Raw genomic sequence first — 23283 nt, forward strand, 5'->3', positions numbered from 1 at the left:
TAGCAGGAGGACAAGACTACAGCTTACCAGTCATGATCAATAGTATTGACTAACAGGAGGACAAGACTACAGTTTACCAGTCAGGATCAATAGTATTGATTAACAGGAGGACAAGACTACAGTTTACCAGTCAGGATCAATAGCATTGACTAGCAGGAGGACAAGACTACAGCTTACCAGTCAGGATCAATAGTATTGACTAACAGGAGGACAAGACTACAGCTTACCAGTCAGGATCAATAGTATTGACTAGCTGGAGGACAAGACTACAGTTTACCAGTCAGGTTCAATAGTATTGATTAACAGGGGGACAAGACTACAGTTTACCAGTCAGGATCAATAGTATTGATTAACAGGAGGACAAGACTACAGTTTACCAGTCAGGGTCAATAGTATTGACTAACAGGAGGACAAGACTACAGCTTACCAGTCAGGATCAATAGTATTGACTAGCAGGAGGACAAGACTACAGCTTACCAGTCAGGATCAATAGTATTGACTAACAGGAGGACAAGACTACAGTTTACCAGTCAGGATCAATAGTATTGATTAACAGGAGGACAAGACTACAGCTTACCAGTCAGGATCAATAGTATTGATTAACAGGAGGACAAGACTACAGTTTACCAGGCAGGTTCAATAGTATTGATTAACAGGAGGACAAGACTACAGTTTACCAGTCAGGATCAATAGTATTGATTAACAGGAGGACAAGACGACAGTTTACCAGTCAGGATCAATAGTATTGACTAACAGGAGGACAAGACTACAGTTTACCAGTCAGGATCAATAGTATTGATTAACAGGGGGACAAGACTACAGTTTACCAGTCAGGATCAATAGTATTGATTAACAGGAGGACAAGACTACAGTTTACCAGTCAGGATCAATAGTATTGATTAACAGGAGGACAAGACTACAGTTTACCAGTCAGGATCAATATTATTGATTAACAGGAGGACAAGACTACAGTTTACCAGGCAGGATCAATAGTATTGACTAGCAGGAGGACAAGACTACAGTTTACCAGTCAGGATCAATAGTATTGACTAACAGGAGGACAAGACTACAGTTTACCAGTCAGGATCAATAGTATTGACTAGCAGGGGGACAAGACTACAGTTTACCAGGCAGGATCAATAGTATTGACTAGCAGGAGGACAAGACTACAGTTTACCAGTCAGGTTCAATAGTATTGATTAACAGAGGGACAAGACTACAGTTTACCAGTCAGGATCAATAGTATTGATTAACAGGAGGACAAGACTACAGTTTACCAGGCAGGATCAATAGTATTGACTAGCAGGAGGACAAGACTACAGTTTACCAGTCAGGATCAATAGTATTGACTAACAGGAGGACAAGACTACAGTTTACCAGTCAGGATCAATAGTATTGACTAGCAGGGGGACAAGACTACAGTTTACCAGGCAGGATCAATAGTATTGACTAGCAGGAGGACAAGACTACAGTTTACCAGTCAGGTTCAATAGTATTGATTAACAGAGGGACAAGACTACAGTTTACCACGGTTGCAGTCAATCGTCCAGACTTGCTTTACGCTGTCAGTCCTCGGTTGAATGTCCTTGTTGACTCTGAGACTTATCCTCTAGTCCTCCAATGTGTCCACCTTGTCGCACAGTTCAGTAGCTGTGTGTGTTTGTTTTGTGGAACGTGTTTTATTGACAGAGATATTAAATACAGGTGAAGCAGGAAGTTTGTGTGAAGTTGAAAGCATGGTGTTGTTGTTGTTTTGACAGAGAGCCCAGGCCAGGCCTTTAGTCAGGCGTTACAGGACCTGCCCAAGCAGAGTGTCAGCTCTGACCAAGCCTCCCGGACAGGTCTGACCTTACAAGCACACACCTTACAAACACACTCTCTTCTGTTTCTGTCCGCGTGGAGTGGGTGGTGTTGGGTGAAGCGTGCCTGTGTTGTGCATGTACCCCTCCCCCCCAACACACACACACACACACACACACACACACCGACTCATACTGGCCTGGCAGTGTAAAAGCAGAGTAGTTAAAGGATGAAGCCGCTCTGCCCTCTGTTCCACAGTGGGACTTGGGTCAAAGAAAGGCCGGTGTGTATAATATATAGAGTTTATGAGTTTAGCTGTCTGTCTATCTGTCTGGGGGGGGGGTGTCTATCTGTCTGGGGGGGGTCTGTCTGTCTGGGGGGGGTCTGTCTGTCTGGGGGGGGTCTGTCTGTCTGCCTGACTGTAGTAACTCTATAGATCTACTATATAGACTATATAGTGTATCTTTGTCAACAGTACGTGTTTGAAGTTACCTTTCACTTGGTGGTATGTCTAACCTCCCTCCCTCCCTCCCTCCCTCCCTCTCTCTCGCTCTCTCGCTCTCTCTCCCTCTCTCCCTCTCTCCCTCTCTCCCTCTCTCTCTCTCTCCCAACTTCCTTCTCTCCCTCCTTCCCTCCCTCCTTCTCTCCCTCTCTCGCTCTCTCTCTCCCTCCCTCTCCCCTTTTCCAGGTAATATCACCACACGTATCCGTACTCCAGAGTGTGGTTCAGACGAGGCCATCAAGTCTATCCTAGAGCAGGCCAAGAGAGAGCTGCAGGTGCAGAAAATTGGTGAGTGTCCCCTCCTGTCTGCACTGTGGTGTAATAGGATGACAGTTGTTCCTGCTGTGGTGTAATAGGATGACAGTTGTTCCTGCTGTGGTGTAATAGGGTGACAGTTGTTCCTGCTGTGGTGTAATAGGGTGACAGTTGTTCCTGCTTTGGTGTAATAGGATGACAGTTGTTCCTGCTGTGGTGTAATAGGGTGACAGTTGTTCCTGCTGTGGTGTAATAGGGTGACAGTTGTTCCTGCTGTGGTGTAATAGGGTGACAGTTGTTCCTGCTGTGGTGTAATAGGGTGACAGTTGTTCCTGCTTTGGTGTAATAGGATGACAGTTGTTCCTGCTGTGGTGTAATAGGATGACAGTTGTTCCTGCTGTGGTGTAATAGGGTGACAGTTGTTCCTGCTGTGGTGTAATAGGGTGACAGTTGTTCCTGCTGTGGTGTAATAGGATGACAGTTGTTCCTGCTTTGGTGTAATAGGATGACAGTTGTTCCTGCTGTGGTGTAATAGGATGACAGTTGTTCCTGCTGTGGTGTAATAGGATGACAGTTGTTCCTGCTGTGGTTGTAATAGGATGACAGTTGTCCCTAGATGATCCATTATATAGAGAGGTCTAGTCACATTCTGTTTTGTCTTATTCAAAGGCAAACATTAAAGGTCCCAAGATGGTATTAACTTCCTCAGACTGGCTGTTATCCTTCTGTGTGTTTGGGGCGATATACAGTCTCTGATATCCGTTATCTCCTTCCTCTCTCCAGCAGACTGCTATCATGGTCCTTCTCCTGGTGGGGGACTGAGAGGAGGAGGAGGAGGAGGAGGCGGTGGTTCAGACGAGGCTATCCGCTCCATCCTAGAACAAGCTCGACGAGAGATGGAGGCCCAACAGGCTGCTGTGGAACCCATCCTCAAAGCCTCCTCTTCCTCCTCCTCTTTGTCCTCTCCCTCCCAGAGGGATCTACTGGTCTCCCATCTGGCTGCCTCCTTCCCTGCCTACACCCCTCTGACTCTCTCCATGAAGAAACCCCCCCCCGCCCTCCCAGTCTCCTCCTCCTCGCCGTTTACAGTCCTGGACTTCAGCTCTAGTGTGAAGAGGGAGGACAGAGGAGCGTCGATGCCGGACGGCATGGCTGCTGGCGTGCCGGGGTTGGGTCGGAGCTCTGAGGGGTCTGCCAGGCCTGCAGGGTGGTGGTGGAGCAACATGAACCCAGACCCCCGCGGAGATAAACCCACACTGGGGGGAGAGGAGAACCACACCCAGGAGGACTCTAAAGAGGTGAGTACCACCCTCAGCGGCAGGGGGAAGTGGTCTCACAGCCTTTAAATCAACCCGTCTATCGATCGGGTCGGGTTTGGATCCCCAATACAATTCAGAATATATGTAACCTTAATTAAACCTTTAGTTTAATGTGTGTGTACGTTTGTGGTCTCTCTGTATCTGTTTAGCCATTCCATAACATGTATGAGTGACTGACGTTTTGTGTGTGTGTGTGTGTGCGCGCGCGCGTGTGTGTGTGTGTGTGTGTGTGTTAGGCTCTAGGAAGTATGTGTGACGCGGCGTCTCGTCGTAAACCCTGGAGCAAGGTGACTTCCAGAGGCCTGCGTATGCAGCTGTGGTTGAACTGTGACCTGGGTCAGAACACACACACCGAGCCTGCTCACAACCAAGGTAATGGCCTGTGTGTGTACCGTGTGTATTGACAACAAACAAAAAACACTGACTGACGATCGTCTCTCAATTAGACCCACCTCAATTTACAGTCGACTGCTGAGCTGTAAATGATCACAGTTATACCTGTCGACTCATAACATCCCTGGGGGGGGGGGGGGGGGGGTCATCGTGCCAGCCGGTCACCGCTCCCTCCTGCTGCATAGCGTGTCTCTCTCCAAGCTTACTTAGTTTCACCCTCCTTGACTGCTCCATTCCAGCCTTCTGCAAAACAGAACAGAGACAGGGGGGATTATGGGGAAGGAACAGAGGGGATTATGGGGAAGGGACAGAGAGGATTATGGGGAAGGGACAGAGGGGATTATGGGGAAGGGACAGAGAGGATTATGGGGAAGGGACAGAGGGGATTATGGGGAAGGGACAGAGTGGATTATGGGGAAGGGACAGAGGGGATTATGGGGAAGGGACAGAGAGGATTATGGGGAAGGGACAGAGGGGATTATGGGGAAGGGACAGAGAGGATTATGGGGAAGGGACAGAGGGGATTATGGGGAAGGGACAGAGGGGATTATGGGGAAGGGACAGAGGGGATTATGGGGAAGGGACAGAGAGGATTATGGGGAAGGGACAGAGGGGATTATGGGGAAGGGACAGAGGGGATTATGGGGAAGGGACAGAGGGGATTATGGGGAAGGGACAGAGGGGATTATGGGGAAGGGACAGAGGGGATTGTGGGGTAGGGACAGGGGGGATTGTGGGGAAGGGACAGAGGGGATTATGGGGAAGGGACAGAGGGGATTGTGGGGTAGGGACAGGGGGGATTATGGGGAAGGGACAGAGGGGATTATGGGGAAGGGACAGAGGGGATTATGGGAGGGGAGAGAGATGCCGAATACCCTATGAATACGTCCCTGTTGTTTGTTTTGCCCATCTGAAGGAACTGGATACGGTAGATTATCCAGGAGATTCATCCGTATTGTTATAACCTAGTGTTATAACCTAGTGTTATAACCTAGTGTTTTAACCTAGTGTTATAACCTAGTGTTATAACCTAGTGTTATAACCTAGTGTTATAACCTAGTGTTTTAACCTAGTGTTTTAACCTAGTGTTATAACCTAGTGTTATAACCTAGTGTTATAACCTAGTGTTTTAACCTAGTGTTTTAACCTAGTGTTATACCCCATTGTTATACCCCATTGTTATACCCCATTGTTATACCCCATTGTTATACCCCATTGTTATACCCCATTGTTATAGCCTAGTGTTATAGCCTAGTGTTATAATCTAGTGTTATACCCTATTGTTATACCCTATTTTTATAACCTATTTTTATAACCTATTGTTATATTCTAGTGTTATAACCTAGTGTTTTAACCTAGTGTTCTAACCTAGTGTTCTAACCTAGTGTTATACCCTATTGTTATACCCTAGTGTTTTAACCTAGTGTTCTAACCTAGTGTTCTAACCTAGTGTTATACCCTATTGTTATACCCTAGTGTTTTAACCTAGTGTTTTAACCTAGTGTTATAACCTAGTGTTATACCCTATTGTTATACCCTAGTGTTATAACCTAGTGTTATAACCTACAGAGTTGTCTCTCTCAGACCTGCCAACAGTGAGTGTGTTGATGAGCTAGAGGTTTCCTTCTGACACGGCTCGTTGACTGCAGTGTGATCCCGTTCAATATATACATTTAAACATTATTTTAAAACAATTTAAATATAGTATATAGAAATGTTGTGGGACTATAGTAGATGAAGAACCAATATTTTTTTTAGATTGAGTATTTATTGGGTCATTATGTTAGTATATTATGTATGTTTGTAATAGTGTGTTTATATGTGAAAGTGTGTTTTTATATTACAAATTGTATTTTAATGTTTAAGGACTCTTGGAAGATGAGTCCAAATGGAGACTTAAAGAGATACTAATCAAATCTAGTAATCCTGGACCTCGATGATTCAAAAGGGGATCACTGGCACTTCACCTCATTCCACTATTCAGCTCAGCATCAAACCGTTGAAAAGTACTAGGTCAAAAAAAACAAAAATCTTCCTCGTTTGGGTCTCCAGAACCAGAATAAAAAACCACTTAAGTCCGTCTTCCTCCTATCTAACCTACTGTACTGTTTGCTCCTGCCTACACTGTGTTTCCATTCTCCTCCAGCAGAGGGCACTCCCAGCCAGACCTCAGCCAGCTGCAGCCCTGCCCCAGAGTCCCCGCTGAGCTCTGCTGAGGAGTCATCCTACGGTTTAGGAGGGGACCGGGACCCTCTTGCCTCCCAGGCCCCGTCTCTGGCTCCCCCATATGGGGAGCCCTCAGGGGGGGAGTCCCAGCCTGGCACGCCCCTCCTCGGCCCCATCACAGGCCTCAGCATCCAGGAGACGATAGCCATGTCTCCTGAGCTGGACACATACGTCCTCACCAAGAAGGTCAAGGAGGTGCTGACTGATAACAACCTTGGTGAGACTCAGACTTTTTATTGTTCTTCTCCTTCCTCTTCTTGTCCTCATTCTTTCTCTCTTGACCTATTTTCCTATTTGTCTTTTTTCTATTTTCCTTCTGGGCTCACTCTTAAGCCCGCCACCCCTAGTTTAAGCCCGTCGCCCCCCCTAGTTTAAGCCCGTCGCCCCCCCTAGTTTAAGCCCGTCGTCCCTAGTTTAAGCCCGTCGCCCCCCCTAGTTTAAGCCCGTCGTCCCTAGTTTAAGCCCGTCGTCCCTAGTTTAAGCCCGTCGCCCCTAGTTTAAGCCCGTCGTCCCTAGTTTAAGCCCGTCGCCCCTAGTTTAAGCCCGTCGTCCCTAGTTTAAGCCCGTCGCCCCTAGTTTAAGCCCGTCGTCCCTAGTTTAAGCCCGTCGCCACCCCTAGTTTAAGCCCGTCGTCCCTAGTTTAAGCCCGTCGTCCCTAGTTTAAGCCCGTCGTCCCTAGTTTAAGCCCGTCGTCCCTAGTTTAAGCCCGTCGCCCCTAGTTTAAGCCCGTCGCCCCTAGTTTAAGCCCGTCGTCCCTAGTTTAAGCCCGTCGCCCCTAGTTTAAGCCCGTCGCCCCCCCTAGTTTAAGCCCGTCGCCCCCCCTAGTTTAAGCCCGTCGCCCCCCCTAGTTTAAGCCCGTCGCCCCCCCTAGTTTAAGCCCGTCGCCCCCCCTAGTTTAAGCCCGTCGCCCCTAGTTTAAGCCCGTCGCCCCTAGTTTAAGCCCGTTGCCCCCCCCTAGTTTAAGCCAGTCGCCGCCCCTAGTTTAAGCCCGTCGCCCCTAGTTTAAGCCAGTCGCCACCCCTAGTTTAAGCCCGTCGCCCCCCCTAGTTTAAGCCCGTCGCCCCCCCTAGTTTAAGCCCGTCGTCCCTAGTTTAAGCCCGTCGCCCCCCCTAGTTTAAGCCCGTCGTCCCTAGTTTAAGCCCGTCGTCCCTAGTTTAAGCCCGTCGCCCCTAGTTTAAGCCCGTCGTCCCTAGTTTAAGCCCGTCGCCCCTAGTTTAAGCCCGTCGTCCCTAGTTTAAGCCCGTCGCCCCTAGTTTAAGCCCGTCGTCCCTAGTTTAAGCCCGTCGCCACCCCTAGTTTAAGCCCGTCGTCCCTAGTTTAAGCCCGTCGTCCCTAGTTTAAGCCCGTCGTCCCTAGTTTAAGCCCGTCGTCCCTAGTTTAAGCCCGTCGCCCCTAGTTTAAGCCCGTCGCCCCTAGTTTAAGCCCGTCGTCCCTAGTTTAAGCCCGTCGCCCCTAGTTTAAGCCCGTCGCCCCCCCTAGTTTAAGCCCGTCGCCCCCCCTAGTTTAAGCCCGTCGCCCCCCCTAGTTTAAGCCCGTCGCCCCCCCTAGTTTAAGCCCGTCGCCCCTAGTTTAAGCCCGTCGCCCCTAGTTTAAGCCCGTCGCCCCTAGTTTAAGCCCGTTGCCCCCCCCTAGTTTAAGCCAGTCGCCGCCCCTAGTTTAAGCCCGTCGCCCCTAGTTTAAGCCCGTCGTCGCCCCTAGTTTAAGCCCGTCGCCGCCCCTAGTTTAAGCCAGTCGCCGCCCCTAGTTTAAGCCCGTCGCCCCCCCTAGTTTAAGCCAGTCGCCGCCCCTAGTTTAAGCCCGTCGCCCCCCCCTAGTTTAAGCCCGTCGCCCCCCTAGTTTAAGCCCGTCGCCGCCCCTAGTTTAAGCCCGTCGCCGCCCCTAGTTTAAGCCCGTCGCCCCCCTAGTTTAAGCCCGTCGCCGCCCCTAGTTTAAGCCCGTCGCCGCCCCTAGTTTAAGCCAGTCGCCGCCCCTAGTTTAAGCCCGTCGCCCCCCCTAGTTTAAGCCAGTCGCCGCCCCTAGTTTAAGCCCGTCGCCCCCCTAGTTTAAGCCCGTCGCCGCCCCTAGTTTAAGCCCGTCGCCGCCCCTAGTTTAAGCCAGTCGCCGCCCCTAGTTTAAGCCCGTCGCCCCCCCTAGTTTAAATCCGTCGCCGCCCCTAGTTTAAGCCAGTCGCCGCCCCTAGTTTAAGCCCGTCGCCCCCCTTAGTTTAAGCCAGTCGCCGCCCCTAGTTTAAGCCCGTCGCCCCCCCTAGTTTAAGCCCGTCGCCGCCCCTAGTTTAAGCCCGTCGCCGCCCCTAGTTTAAGCCCGTCGCCGCCCCTAGTTTAAGCCAGTCGCCGCCCCTAGTTTAAGCCCGTCGCCCCCCCTAGTTTAAGCCAGTCGCCGCCCCTAGTTTAAGCCAGTCGCCGCCCCTAGTTTAAGCCCGTCGTCCCTAGTTTAAGCCTGTCGTCCCTAGTTTAAGCCCGTCGCCCCTAGTTTAAGCCCGTCGCCCCCCCTAGTTTAAGCCCGTCGCCCCTAGTTTAAGCCAGTCGTCGCCCCTAGTTTAAGCCCGTCGCCCCCCCTAGTTTAAGCTCGTCGCCCCTATTTTAAGCCCGTCGTCGCCCCTAGTTTAAGCCCGTCGTCGCCCCTAGTTTAAGCCCGTCGCCCCTAGTTTAAGCCCGTCGCCCCTAGTTTCACCCTATCATATTTGTTTCCTTTAGATTATTAGATACTGTAAAGATTCATCAAGTTTCTCCAAATACAAGCTTGGATAGTCCGTTCAGACCTCCAGCCTGACCCCCCCTCTCTCTACTCTCTCTCCCCTCAGGGCAGCGTCTGTTTGGGGAGAGTATCCTGGGTCTGACCCAGGGCTCGGTGTCTGATCTGCTGGCTCGGCCCAAGCCCTGGCAAAAGCTCAGTCTGAAGGGACGTGAGCCATTCGTCCGCATGCAGTTCTGGCTGCAGGACCCACAGAAAGTGGAGAAACTGATGGACATGAAACGCCTCGAGAAGAAAGGTAATGATCCCTCCCTCTTTGCATTCTGTGTCTCTCACACACAGACCAAACGCACCCCTGTGATGTTAGGACCGATTTATTGACACAGACAATTACGCGCTTTATTGGATGTGACATCAGGTGGCCCTCCAGGGGCCCACTGACAGTTATCATCTTCATCATCATCAATAATCATCAGCAGCAATCGGTGATTACTATAATGTCTCCTCCCCCTGCTTCCTGCTTCCTCTCCTTACTGCACTGATCCATTAATCTGCTTCTTCCTGGTTCCATTCACCTGCTGCTTCCTGGTTCCATTCACCTGCTGCTTCCTGGTTCCATTCACCTGCTGCTTCCTTGTTCCATTTATCCACTGCTTCCTGGATCCATTCACCTGCTGCTTCCTGGTTCCATTCACCTGCTGCTTCCTGGTTCCATTCACCTGCTGCTTCCTGGTTCCATTCACCTGCTGCTTCCTGGTTCCATTCACCTGCTGCTTCCTTGTTCCATTAATCCCCTGCTTCCTGGTTTAATTTATCCCTTTCTTCCTGATTTCATTTTGTCCCCTACTTCCTGGTGCCAGTCACCTGCTGCTTCCTGGTTCCAGTCACCTGCTGCTTCCTGGTTTAATTTGTCCCCTGCTTCCTGGTTTAATTTATCCCTTGCTTCCTGATTTCATTAAGCCCCTACTTCCTGGTTTCATTCATCCCCTGATTCCTGGTTTCCCCATCGTTTCTCCCTCTCTTGATGTTGCATCCATGAAGTGAACACATAGCAGTTCTACTTCCATAATAACTAAGGGTGTTGACTAAACTTCTCTGCTATCTTCCACCTATCAGGGTAGCATTGACATCAGGGTGGTATTGACATCAGGGTAAGATTGACATCAGGGTAAGATTGACATCAGGGTAAGATTGACATCAGGGAAAGATTGACATCAGGGTAGGATAGACATCAGGGTAGGGTAGACATCAGGGTAAGATAGACATCAGGGTAAGATTGACATCAGGGTAAGAATCAGGGTAGGATAGACATGGTTTCATTCATCCCCTGATTCCTGGTTTCCCCATCGTTTCTCCCTCTCTTGATGTTGCATCCATGAAGTGAACACATAGCAGTTCTACTTCCATAATAACTAAGGGTGTTGACTAAACTTCTCTGCTATCTTCCACCTATCAGGGTAGCATTGACATCAGGGTGGTATTGACATCAGGGTAGGATAGACATCAGGGTAAGATTGACATCAGGGTAAGATTGACATCAGGGAAAGATTGACATCAGGGTAGGATAGACATCAGGGTAGGGTAGACATCAGGGTAAGATAGACATCAGGGTAGGATTGACATCAGGGAAAGATTGACATCAGGGTAGGATAGACATCAGGGCAGGATAGACATCAGGGCAGGATAGACATCAGGGCAGGATAGACATCAGGGCAGGATAGACATCAGGGTAGGGTAGACATCAGGGTAAGATAGATATCAGGGTAGGATAGACATCAGGGTAGGATAGACATCAGGGTAAGATTGACATCAGGGTAAGATTGACATCAGGGTAGGATAGACATCAGGGTAGGATAGACATCAGGGTAGGATAGACATTAGGGTAAGATTGACATCAGGGTAGGATAGACATCAGGGTAGGATAGACATCAGGGTAAGATAGACATCAGGGTAGGATAGACATCAGGGTAGGATAGACATCAGGGTAGGATAGACATCAGGGTAAGATTGACATCAGGGTAAGAATCAGGGTAGGATAGACATAAGGGTAAGATGGACATCATCACACGGTTCCTGTCCCAGCCTGTACTGTAGATAGCTAGGATGGACATCATCACACGGTTCCTGTCCCAGCCTGTACTGTAGATAGCTAGGATGGACATCATCACACGGTTCCTGTCCCAGCCTGTACTGTAGATAGCTAGGATGGACATCATCACACGGTTCCTGTCCCAGCCTGTACTGTAGATAGCTAGGATGGACATCATCACACGGTTCCTGTCCCAGCCTGTACTGTAGATAGCTAGGATGGACATCATCACACGGTTCCTGTCCCAGCCTGTACTGTAGATAGCTAGGATGGACATCATCACACGGTTCCTGTCCCAGCCTGTACTGTAGATAGCTAGGATGGACATCATCACACGGTTCCTGTCCCAGCCTGTACTGTAGATAGCTAGGATGGACATCATCACACGGTTCCTGTCCCAGCCTGTACTGTAGATAGCTAGGATGGACATCATCACACGGTTCCTGTCCCAGCCTGTACTGTAGATAGCTAGGATGGACATCATCACACGGTTCCTGTCCCAGCCTGTACTGTAGATAGCTAGGATGGACATCATCACACGGTTCCTGTCCCAGCCTGTACTGTAGATAGCTAGGATGGACATCATCACACGGTTCCTGTCCCAGCCTGTACTGTAGATAGCTAGGATGGACATCATCACACGGTTCCTGTCCCAGCCTGTACTGTAGATAGCTAGGATGGACATCATCACACGGTTCCTGTCCCAGCCTGTACTGTAGATAGCTAGGATGGACATCATCACACGGTTCCTGTCCCAGCCTGTACTGTAGATAGCAAGGATGGACATCATCACACGGTTCCTGTCCCAGCCTGTACTGTAGATAGCTAGGATGGACATCATCACACGGTTCCTGTCCCAGCCTGTACTGTAGATAGCTAGGATGGACATCATCACACGGTTCCTGTCCCAGCCTGTACTGTAGATAGCTAGGATGGACATCATCACACGGTTCCTGTCCCAGCCTGTACTGTAGATAGCTAGGATGGACATCATCACACGGTTCCTGTCCCAGCCTGTACTGTAGATAGCTAGGATGGACATCATCACACGGTTCCTGTCCCAGCCTGTACTGTAGATAGCTAGGATAGACAGGACAAACGAGGAAAAGTCATGACATCAGCTGTTTGCGAAACATAGTTTGCTTTGACAACGGAACAGGCCCCGGCTTCCCCAGCTCTCTCTGTTAGTGACGCCCCTGACCCCTCCCACTGAGCATGCCCACAGCCGGCCTGGAGGTGAGCGTCTACACCACGTTTGAGCACACTGAGCGCAGGCAAAAAAAAAGGGGTGTGAAGGTTTAGAATAGAGCAGTTGGGACCAGGCCAATAGCAGAGCTGGGAGGAAAGGCAGACCGAACCATGAGTTGACCCTTGTGTAGTGTATCACTTAGAGGCTACAGACACATGTACATGGCCTTTGAAGGCCTGTCATTGGATCAGTGTGTACTGTACTGTAGGAGACTGGGCTCCAGAGTGGCGCAGCGGTCCGAGGCGCTAACAAATCCATGCTGTCATTTACACATTTGTAGCATGTGATGCTTTCAGAGGCTAACACTTTGTTCCTTGTATGGCTAAAGTTAGACATTACCGCCCCCTAGTGGGTGTTGGTACCAGTTCACTGTGTTTATCTACCACGATATCTCATCCTCGCCTCTGTCTCCCCCCCTCAGCCTACCTGAAGAGACGCCACAGTTCGCTGAGTGATAGCCGTTCTGTGGACGGTGGCCTGGCAGGACCAGACTATCTTCAGAGCGCCAGCCCCCAGCACCAGCGACGGACTCAGCTGTACCAGAAGAAGGTCCGGGTGGTTCTGGGTCCCGAGGAGAAGGAGGCTCTGAAGAGGGCTTACCAGGAGAAACCCTACCCCTCCCCCAAAACCATTGAGGAGCTGGCCTCCCAGCTCAACCTGAAGACCAGCACGGTCATCAACTGGTTCCACAACTACAGGTCAGTTACTGTGCTACGAGCTTTCTTTAAGCACTTGACAAGGTATGACAGGAACCCATTAGAGTTGGGCGACCGTGATTATCTACCCATAAAACATTGTGATGTACGATGCTATTGCCCTTATTGTTGTAAAAGATCTATAAATACACATTTTCTAACACAACAGTCGGGCTGTAACGTGAAATCAAATGCAACTGGACGAAAGATAATGCTGTTAAAACAGAAGATGTGTTGGTGTCTGGGTGTTTGGGTGTTTAGGTGTCTGGGTGTGTTGGTGTCTGGGTGTTTAGGTGTCTGGGTGTTTAGGTGTCTGGGTGTGTTGGTGTCTGGGTGTGTTGGTGTCTGGGTGTGTTGCTGTCTGGGTGTTTAGGTGTCTGGCTGTCTGGGTGTTTAGGTGTCTGGGTGTTTAGGTGTCTGGGTGTTTAGGTGTCTGGGTGTGTTGGTGTCTGGGTGTGTTGCTGTCTGGGTGTTTAGGTGTCTGGGTGTGTTGGTGTGTTGGTGTCTGGGTGTTTAGGTGTCTGGGTGTGTGGGTGTCTGGGTGTGTTGGTGTCTTGGTGTGTTGGTGTCTGGGTGTGTGGGTGTTTAGGTGTCTGGGTGTGTTGGTGTGCGGGTGTCTGGGCATGTGGGTGTTTAGGTGTCTGGGTGTGTTGGAGGGTGTCTGGGTGTTTAGGTGTCTGGGTGTTTAGGTGTCTGGGTGTGTTGGAGGGTGTCTGGGTGTTTAGGCGTCTGGGTGTTTAGGTGTCTGGGTGTGTTGGAGGGTGTCTATGTGTCTGGGTGTTTAGGTGTCTGGGTGTTTAGGTGTCTGGGTGTGTTGGTGTCTGGGTGTTTAGGTGTCTGTGTGTTTAGGTGTCTGTGTGTTTAGGTGTCTGGGTGTGTTGGTGTCTGGGTGTGTTGGTGTGTGGGTATGTTGGTGTCTGGGTGTGTTGGAGGGTGTTGGAGGGTGTCTGGGTGTGTTGGTGTCTGGGTGTGTTGGTGTCTGGGTATGTTGGTGTCTGGGTGTGTTGGTGTCTGGGTGTCTGGGTGTGTTGGTGTCTGGGTGTCTAGTTGTGTTGGTGTCTGGATGTGTGGGTGTGTTGGTGTCTGGCTGTGTGGGTGTGTTGGTGTCTGGGTGTGTGGGTGTCTGGCTGTGTAGGTGTGTAGGTGTCTGGGTGTGTAGGTGTGTTGGTGTCTGGGTGTGTTGGTGTCTGGGTGTGTTGGTGTCTAGGTGTGTGGGTGTCTAGGTGTGTGGGTGTCTAGGTGTGTGGGTGTCTAGCTGTGTGGGTGTCTGGCTGTCTGGGTGTGTGGGTGTCTGTGTGTGTGGGTGTTTAGGTGTGTGGGTATGTGGGTGTTTAGGTCTAGGTGTGAGGGTGTCAAAGTATGTGGCTGTGTGGGTGTCTGGCTTTGTGTGTGTGTGTGTGTGTGTGTGTATTCTGTCTCTGTCTGTGGCGTGCCTGTCTCTGATGAGGAACTGTCTTACTGTAGTGACGTCATGGGCTGGATAGAAGCAGTCTACCGTCTTACCTCATAAAACTATTGAAAAACGAACATTATGAAGCAGTCTACCGTCTTACCTCATAAAACTATTGAAAAACGAACATTATGAAGCAGTCTACCGTCTTACCTCATAAAACTATAGAAAAACGAACATTATGAAGCAGTCTACCGTCTTACCTCATAAAACTATAGAAAAACGAACATTATGAAGCAGTCTACCGTCTTACCTCATAAAACTATAGAAAAACGAACATTATGAAGCAGTCTACCGTCTTACCTCATAAAACTATAGAAAAACGAACATTATGAAGCAGTCTACCGTCTTACCTCATAAAACTATAGAAAAACGAACATTATGAAGCAGTCTACCGTCTTACCTCATAAAACTATAGAAAAACGAACATTATGAAGCAGTCTACCGTCTTACCTCATAAAACTATAGAAAAACGAACATTATGAAGCAGTCTACCGTCTTACCTCATAAAACTATAGAAAAACGAACATTATGAAGCAGTTATTGATGACAACAGCCTCGTCCTTTAGGCTTCAAACTGTCATTCTTGGTATATTTAAAAATAAAAAGTCACAACAACCTTAGGACAACAACTTCATAGGCTAGAATGTTTGAAGAAATAATCTGCCATTCATAACCTCAGTTTAGATTTAAGCTTGTGTGATAGGCCAGTGGAAGGAACGAGGACGTGTTATTGGTCGTTTGGTTTTCAACTTTTTTTATTTTTATTTTTTATTTCACCTTTATTTAACCAGGTAGGCTAGTTGAGAACAAGTTCTCATTTGCAACTGCGACCTGGCCAAGATAAAGCATAGCAGTGTGAACAGACAACACAGAGTTACACATGGAGTAAACAATTAACAAGTCAATAACACAGTAGAAAAAAGGGGAGTCTATATATACATTGTGTGCAAAAGGCATGAGAAGGTAGGCAAATAATTACAATTATGCAGATTAACACTGGAGTGATAAATGATCAGATGGTTATGTAAAGGTAGAGATATTGGTGTGCAAAAGAGCAGAAAAATAAATAAATAAAAACAGTATGGGGATGAGGTAGGTGAAAATGGGTGGGCTATTTACCAATAGACTATGTACAGCTGCAGCGATCGGTTAGCTGCTCAGATAGCAGATGTTTGAAGTTGGTGAGGGAGATAAAAGTCTCCAACTTCAGTGATTTTTGCAATTCGTTCCAATCACAGGCAGCAGAGAACTGGAACGAAAGGCGGCCAAATGAGGTGTTGGCTTTAGGGATGATCAGTGAGATACACCTGCTGGAGCGCGTGCTACGGATGGGTGTTGCCATCGTAACCAGTGAACTGAGATAAGGCGGAGCTTTACCTAGCATGGACTTGTAGATGAGCTGGAGCCAGTGGGTCTGGCGACGAATATGTAGCGAGGGCCAGCCGATTAGAGCATACAAGTCGCAGTGGTGGGTGGTATAAGGTGCTTTAGTGACAAAACGGATGGCACTGTGATAAACTGCATCCAGTTTGCTGAGTAGAGTGTTGGAAGCAATTTTGTAGATGACATCGCCGAAGTCGAGGATCGGTAGGATAGTCAGTTTTACTAGGGTAAGTTTGGCGGCGTGAGTGAAGGAGGCTTTGTTGCGGAATAGAAAGCCGACTCTTGATTTGATTTTCGATTGGAGATGTTTGATATGGGTCTGGAAGGAGAGTTTAGAGTCTAGCCAGACACCTAGGTACTTATAGATGTCCACATATTCAAGGTCGGAACCATCCAGGGTGGTGATGCTGGTCAGGCGTGCGGGTGCAGGCAGCGAACGGTTGAAAAGCATGCATTTGGTTTTACTAGCGTTTAAGAGCAGTTGGAGGCCACGGAAGGAGTGCTGTATGGCATTGAAGCTCGTTTGGAGGTTAGATAGCACAGTGTCCAAGGACGGGCCGGAAGTATATAGAATGGTGTCGTCTGCGTAGAGGTGGATCAGGGAATCGCCCGCAGCATGAGAAACATCATTGATATATACAGAGAAAAGAGTCGGCCCGAGAATTGAACCCTGTGGCACCCCCATAGAGACTGCCAGAGGACCGGACAGCATGCCCTCCGATTTGACACACTGAACTCTGTCTGCAAAGTAATTGGTGAACCAGGCAAGGCAGTCATCCGAAAAACCGAGGCTACTGAGTCTGCCAATAAGAATACGGTGATTGACAGAGTCGAAAGCCTTGGCAAGGTCTATGAAGACGGCTGCACAGTACTGTCTTTTATCGATGGCGGTTATGATATCGTTTAGCACCTTGAGCGTGGCTGAGGTACACCCGTGACCAGCTCGGAAACCAGATTGCACAGCGGAGAAGGTACGGTGGGATTCAAGATGGTCAGTGATCTGTTTGTTGACTTGGCTTTCGAAGACCTTAGATAGGCAGGGCAGGATGGATATTGGTCTGTAACAGTTTGGGTCCAGGGTGTCGCCCCCTTTGAAGAGGGGGATGACTGCGGCAGCTTTCCAATCCTTGGGGATCTCAGACGATATGAAAGAGAGGTTGAACAGGCTGGTAATAGGGGTTGCGACAATGGCGGCGGATAGTTTCAGGAATAGAGGGTCCAGATTGTCAAGCCCAGCTGATTTGTACGGGTCCAGGTTTTGCAGCTCTTTCAGAACATCTGCTATCTGGATTTGGGTAAAGGAGAACCTGGAGAGGCTTGGGCGAGTAGCTGCGGGGGGGGGGGGAGCTGTTGGACGAGGTTGGAGTAGCCAGGCGGAAGGCATGGCCAGCCGTTGAGAAATGCTTGTTGAAGTTTTCAATAATCATGGATTTATCGGTGGTGACCGTGTTACCTAGCCTCAGTGCAGTGGGCAGCTGGGAGGAGGTGCTCTTGTTCTCCATGGACTTCACAGTGTCCCAGAACTTTTTGGAGTTGGAGCTACAGGATGCAAACTTCTGCCTGAAGAAGTTGGCTTTAGCTTTCCTGACTGACTGTGTGTATTGGTTCCTGACTTCCCTGAACAGTTGCATATCGCGGGGACTGTTCGATGTTAGTGCAGTCCGCCACAGGATGTTTTTGTGCTGGTCGAGGGCAGTCAGGTCTGGAGTGAACCAGGGGCTATATCTGTTCTTAGTTCTGCATTTTTTGAACGGAGCATGCTTATCTAAAATGGTGAGGAAGTTACTTTTAAAGAAAGACCAGGCATCCTCAACTGACGGGATGAGGTCAATGTCCTTCCAGGATACCCGGGCCAGGTCGATTAGAAAGGCCTGCTCACAGAAGTGTTTTAGGGAGCGTTTGACAGTGATGAGGGGTGGTCGTTTGACTGCGGCTCCGTAGCGGATACAGGCAATGAGGCAGTGATCGCTGAGATCCTGGTTGAAGACAGCGGAGGTGTATTTGGAGGGCCAGTTGGTCAGGATGACGTCAATGAGGGTGCCCTTGTTTACAGAGTTAGGGTTGTACCTGGTGGGTTCCTTGATGATTTGAGTGAGATTGAGGGCATCTAGCTTAGATTGTAGGACTGCCGGGGTGTTAAGCATATCCCAGTTTAGGTCACCTAACAGAACAAACTCTGAAGCTAGATGGGGGGCGATCAATTCACAAATGGTGTCCAGGGCACAGCTGGGAGCTGAGGGGGGTCGGTAGCAGGCGGCAACAGTGAGAGACTTATTTCTGGAGAGAGTAATTTTCAAAATTAGTAGTTCGAACTGTTTGGGTATGGACCTGGAAAGTATGACATTACTTTGCAGGCTCTCTCTGCAGTAGACTGCAACTCCTCCTCCTTTGGCAGTTCTATCTTGACGGAAGATGTTATAGTTGGGTATGGAAATCTCAGAATTTTTGGTGGCCTTCCTGAGCCAGGATTCAGACACGGCAAGGACATCAGGGTTAGCAGAGTGTGCTAGAGCAGTGAGTAAGACAAACTTAGGGAGGAGGCTTCTGATGTTGACATGCATGAAACCAAGGCTTTTTCGATCACAGAAGTCAACAAATGAGGGTGCCTGGGGACATGCAGGGCCTGGGTTTACCTCCACATCACCCGCGGAACAGAGAAGGAGTAGTATGAGGGTGCGGCTGAAGGCTATCAAAACTGGTCGCCTAGGGCGTTGGGGACAGAGAATAAGAGGAGCAGGTTTCTGGGCATGGTAGAATATATTCAGGGCATAATGCGCAAACAGGGGTATGGTGGGGTGCGGGTACAGCGGAGGTAAGCCCAGGCACTGGGTGATGATGAGAGAGGTTGTATCTCTGGACATGCTGGTTGTAATGGGTGAGGTCACCGCATGTGTGGGGGGTGGGACAAAGGAGGTAACAGGGGTATAAAGAGTGGAACTAGGGGCTCCATTGTAAACTAAAACAATGATAACTAACCTGCACAACAGTATACAGGGCATATTGACATATGAGAGAGACATACAGCGAGGCATACAGTAATCACAGGTGTTGAATTGGGAGAGCTAGCTAAAACAGTAGGTGAGACAACAGCTAATCAGCTAGCACAACAACAGCAGGTAGAATGGCGATTGATTAGGCAGAGAGGGTCGGATTAACTACACACAGAGCCTAAGTGCGGCTGGGGCCGACAGATAAAACATAAACAAGCAGAATGGATTACCGTGATTAATGGACAGTCCAGCATGCATCAGCTATGTAGCCAAGTGATCAGTGTCCAAGGGGCAGCGGTGGATGGGGCAGGGAAGCTGGACTGGCGAGTGATTATCCAGGTTAGAAAACTAACAATGACCAAATAGCTTGTAGCCAGTTAGCTGGTTAGCTTCTGGAGGTTCTTGAGTGTGTTCTAAAAATGTAAAGATAATAGCGGTTCCGTATCACATTGGGTGAGGCAGGTTACCGGAAGGTATAAACAAATTAAAAATCGAAAAGGGATAGAAAGTAAATATGGGTTCAGTGAGTGTTTGGGACGCGGCGATTCAGACGGTTAGCAGGCCTGTGCTAACAAGCTAACAGTTAGTAGACGGTGCTAAACACGGTAGCAGTTAGCGGACCGGGCTAAGCAAGCTAGCAATTAGCAGGCCGAATTTGCAAGCAAGGAGATAGCAAGGGCTAGAGAGTTAGCCTTTGGGGACGTCGCGATGGGGGTATCTGTTTATTCCTCTTCATGCAGTGACATCGATGGACCGGTCGTGGGTCTGGATATTGTAGCCCAGGAGCTCAAAATGTTCCGTTTGCGATGGGAATCCGGGGATGAAAAATAAAATAAAATAATAAATAGGTCCGTTATGCTCTGGTTAGAGTCGCGTTGTTCGAACTGGCGAGAGCTTTCCGAGCTAAAGGTTAGCTGATGACCGGTTAGCTGAAGACCGCTAGCAATGTTTTGCTGAAGCTGGTAGTTCGTTGGCTAGCTTTAGCGTTGGCTAGCTTCAGTTGAGGGGTTCCAGGTCCGAAGTAAATATAAATACTTTAGGAAAAATAGCTACGTTGGGTGAGGCGGGTTGCAGGAGAGTATTTAGAAGAAGTTGAGGTTCAGCAAAAAGTTTTAAAGAAAAGTTTTAAAGATATGTGAAGAAAAAAACGAAAACAAACGATATATACAAGGGACACTACACGACAATACGTCCTACTGCTACGCCATCTTGGAGACAATGGAGGGGGTTATTTCTTGTTGCCGTGCCACACGGTAACTTGATTAAACTGGTCATTCAATGTTTCTATAGGCTGTTGATATGTTTTGTTCCGTCTCATCATTAGTCCTCTGGCAACTGTACGTTTTGGTTTTTAGGTTTGTTACAATAACTTTGTGATGGACCACGGTTACATTCCATGTTTGATTAGGAGAAAACCATGACTTCAACTATGACACTTAGCCTTCAGTCATATTCATAATCTATCGAATGGAGAGAGAGAGAGGGAAATATAGGCTACTTTTAATTTTTTTTAAACAGTTAGACACAATATAGTTAAGGAGTGTCTGTTTATTTAAAAAAAAAATATATATATATGGTTATAGTCTGACGGAGAGAAACAATATTTTATTTCTGGACATTTTGCGCTGCTTTGGTTGAATTCTCTGCTCCTACATTAATTTCTTGCTTTCTGTATATAGCGTATTGATTGAAATAGGCAATAGCCAATAGGAATAGGCTAATTACTGCTGTGAACAGGGTTTTGTACCGCACGACGCCAGTCAAGTTCAAATAAGCTAAACCATAGTCTGTCACATCGTGATGTCTTCACCATCGACGACATCATCGTAATATCGCCCAACCTAGTCTTTAACTCCCCTGCTCTCCGTCCCTCCCCAGGTCTCGTATCCGCAGGGAGCTCTTCATAGATCTAGTCTTTAACCCCCTGCTCTCCGTCCCTCCCCAGGTCTCGTATCCGCCGGGAGCTCTTCATAGATCTAGTCTTTAACCCCCTGCTCTCCGTCCCTCCCCAGGTCTCGTATCCGCCGGGAGCTCTTCATAGATCTAGTATTTAACCCCCTGCTCTCCATCCATCCCCAGGTCTCGTATCCGCAGGGAGCTCTTCATAGATCTAGTATTTAACCCCCTGCTCTCCGTCCCTCCCCAGGTCTCGTATCCACCGGGAGCTCTTCATAGATCTAGTCTTTAACCCCCCTGCTCTCCGTCCCTCCCCAGGTCTCATATCCGCAGGGAGCTCTTCATAGATCTAGTCTTTAACCCCCCTGCTCTCCGTCCCTCCCCAGGTCTCGTATCCGCAGGGAGCTCTTCATAGATCTAGTCTTTAACCCTGCTGCTCTCCGTCCCTCCCCAGGTCTCGTATCCGCAGGGAGCTCTTCATAGATCTAGTCTTTAACCCCCTGCTCTCCGTCCCTCCCCAGGTCTCGTATCCGCCGGGAGCTCTTCATAGAGGAGATTCAGGCTGCAGGGTCAGCGGCAGCAGCTAAAGCAGGCGAGGGGGACAGCTGTGACGGGACTGAGTCAGACAGCACCGTGGAGGGGCACCACGGGAGGCACAGAGGAGCCCCTGATAACATGGAGGTCAGGGTTGAAGCAGGGGTGTCAGGTGGATCCCCTGCCCAGAGAAACTGCACTACCTCAGGCTCGGTCGGGCCGGTCTCCAGCAGCAACTGCAACCTCTTCAGTCTACCTGAGGCAGGTCTCTCTCGCTCAGCCCCTTCCAGTCACACCTCAACCCCAGCTAGGAACCACAGGGACAATACCCTGCGCAGGAAGAAAGCTGCCAACCTCGACAATATCATCCACAGACTGGAGAAGGCTGCCGGCAAGGAAGACCCGTCTGAGTGGGAGTTCTGAACCTCCCCCCACACCCCTTTCTCGTGACCTCACAACCTCTGCCCTCTGACTGTCCCCCTGGTCTTCTCCTATTGGACAGAAGAGGGCACAGCCAAAGCCAAGCTCATTGGCCGTTTTTATACACAGTCTCTTTCCTGGGAGAAAGGAGAGAAGTGGTTGCCAAACCAAGATATAGAAGAAGATATAATGAACACTTGGAAGACAAAAATGAGGGAATCTCAGGCTCTCTGAATACTGAGTTTCTTTTTCTTTCTTACGGAGAATCACTTAGTCGCCCTGCTGGCCACAGGGCTTACTGTACCCCCAAACACCACCAATTACTGGCAGGTACCCCCAAACACCACCAATTACTGGCAGGTACCCCCAAACACCACCAATTACTGGCAGGTACCCCCAAACACCACCAATTACTGGCAGGTACCCCCAAACACCACCAATTACTGGCAGGTACCCCCAAACACCACCAATTACTGGCAGGTACTGTACCCCCAAACACCACCAATTACTGGCAGGTACCCCCAAACACCACCAATTACTGGCAGGTACCCCCAAACACCACCAATTACTGGCAGGTACCCCCAAACACCACCAATTACTGGCAGGTACCCCCAAACACCACCAATTACTGGCAGGTACTGTACCCCCAAACACCACCAATTACTGGCAGGTACCCCCAAACACCACCAATTACTGGCAGGTACCCCCAAACACCACCAATTACTGGCAGGTACCCCCAAACACCACCAATTACTGGCAGGTACCCCCAAACACCACCAATTACTGGCAGGTACCCCCAAACACCACCAATTACTGGCAGGTACCCCCAAACACCACCAATTACTGGCAGGTACCTCCAAACACCACCAATTACTGGCAGGTACTGTACCCCCAAACACCACCAATTACTGGCAGGTACCCCCAAACACCACCAATTACTGGCAGGTACCCCCAAACACCGCCAATTACTGGCAGGTACCCCCAAACACCACCAATTACTGGCAGGTACCTCCAAACACCACCAATTACTGGCAGGTACCTCCAAACACCACCAATTACTGGCAGGTACCTCCAAACACCACCAATTACTGGCAGGTACCCCCAAACACCACCAATTACTGGCAGGTACCTCCAAACACCACCAATTACTGGCAGGTACCTCCAAACACCACCAATTACTGGCAGGTACTGTACCCCCAAACACCACCAATTACTGGCAGGTACTGTACCCCCAAACACCACCAATTACTGGCAGGTACCTCCAAACACCACCAATTACTGGCAGGTACCTCCAAACACCACCAATTACTGGCAGGTACCTCCAAACACCACCAATTACTGGCAGGTACTGTACCCCCAAACACCACCAATTACTGGCAGGTACTGTA

At 49.2% G+C, this 23283-nt stretch overlaps 1 protein-coding gene across 1 annotated transcript in view; it reads left to right on the plus strand.

Annotated features, from left to right (window-relative positions):
* LOC139383004 (homeobox protein cut-like 1) overlaps positions 1 to 22960 on the plus strand; it is a 136351-nt gene extending 113391 nt beyond the window's left edge. The window contains exons 16-23 of the mRNA XM_071127294.1: positions 1761 to 1841; positions 2489 to 2590; positions 3341 to 3855; positions 4113 to 4248; positions 6416 to 6712; positions 9296 to 9484; positions 12946 to 13222; positions 21463 to 22960. Coding sequence (XP_070983395.1) covers positions 1761 to 1841; positions 2489 to 2590; positions 3341 to 3855; positions 4113 to 4248; positions 6416 to 6712; positions 9296 to 9484; positions 12946 to 13222; positions 21463 to 21898 — 2033 coding nt within the window. The 3' untranslated portion in view covers positions 21899 to 22960. The remainder of the gene's footprint in view (positions 1 to 1760; positions 1842 to 2488; positions 2591 to 3340; positions 3856 to 4112; positions 4249 to 6415; positions 6713 to 9295; positions 9485 to 12945; positions 13223 to 21462) is intronic.
* The last annotated feature ends 323 nt before the right edge of the window (positions 22961 to 23283 follow it).

This window comes from Oncorhynchus clarkii, chromosome 24 (assembly GCF_045791955.1).
Source record: "Oncorhynchus clarkii lewisi isolate Uvic-CL-2024 chromosome 24, UVic_Ocla_1.0, whole genome shotgun sequence".
Taxonomy (NCBI): domain Eukaryota; kingdom Metazoa; phylum Chordata; class Actinopteri; order Salmoniformes; family Salmonidae; genus Oncorhynchus; species Oncorhynchus clarkii.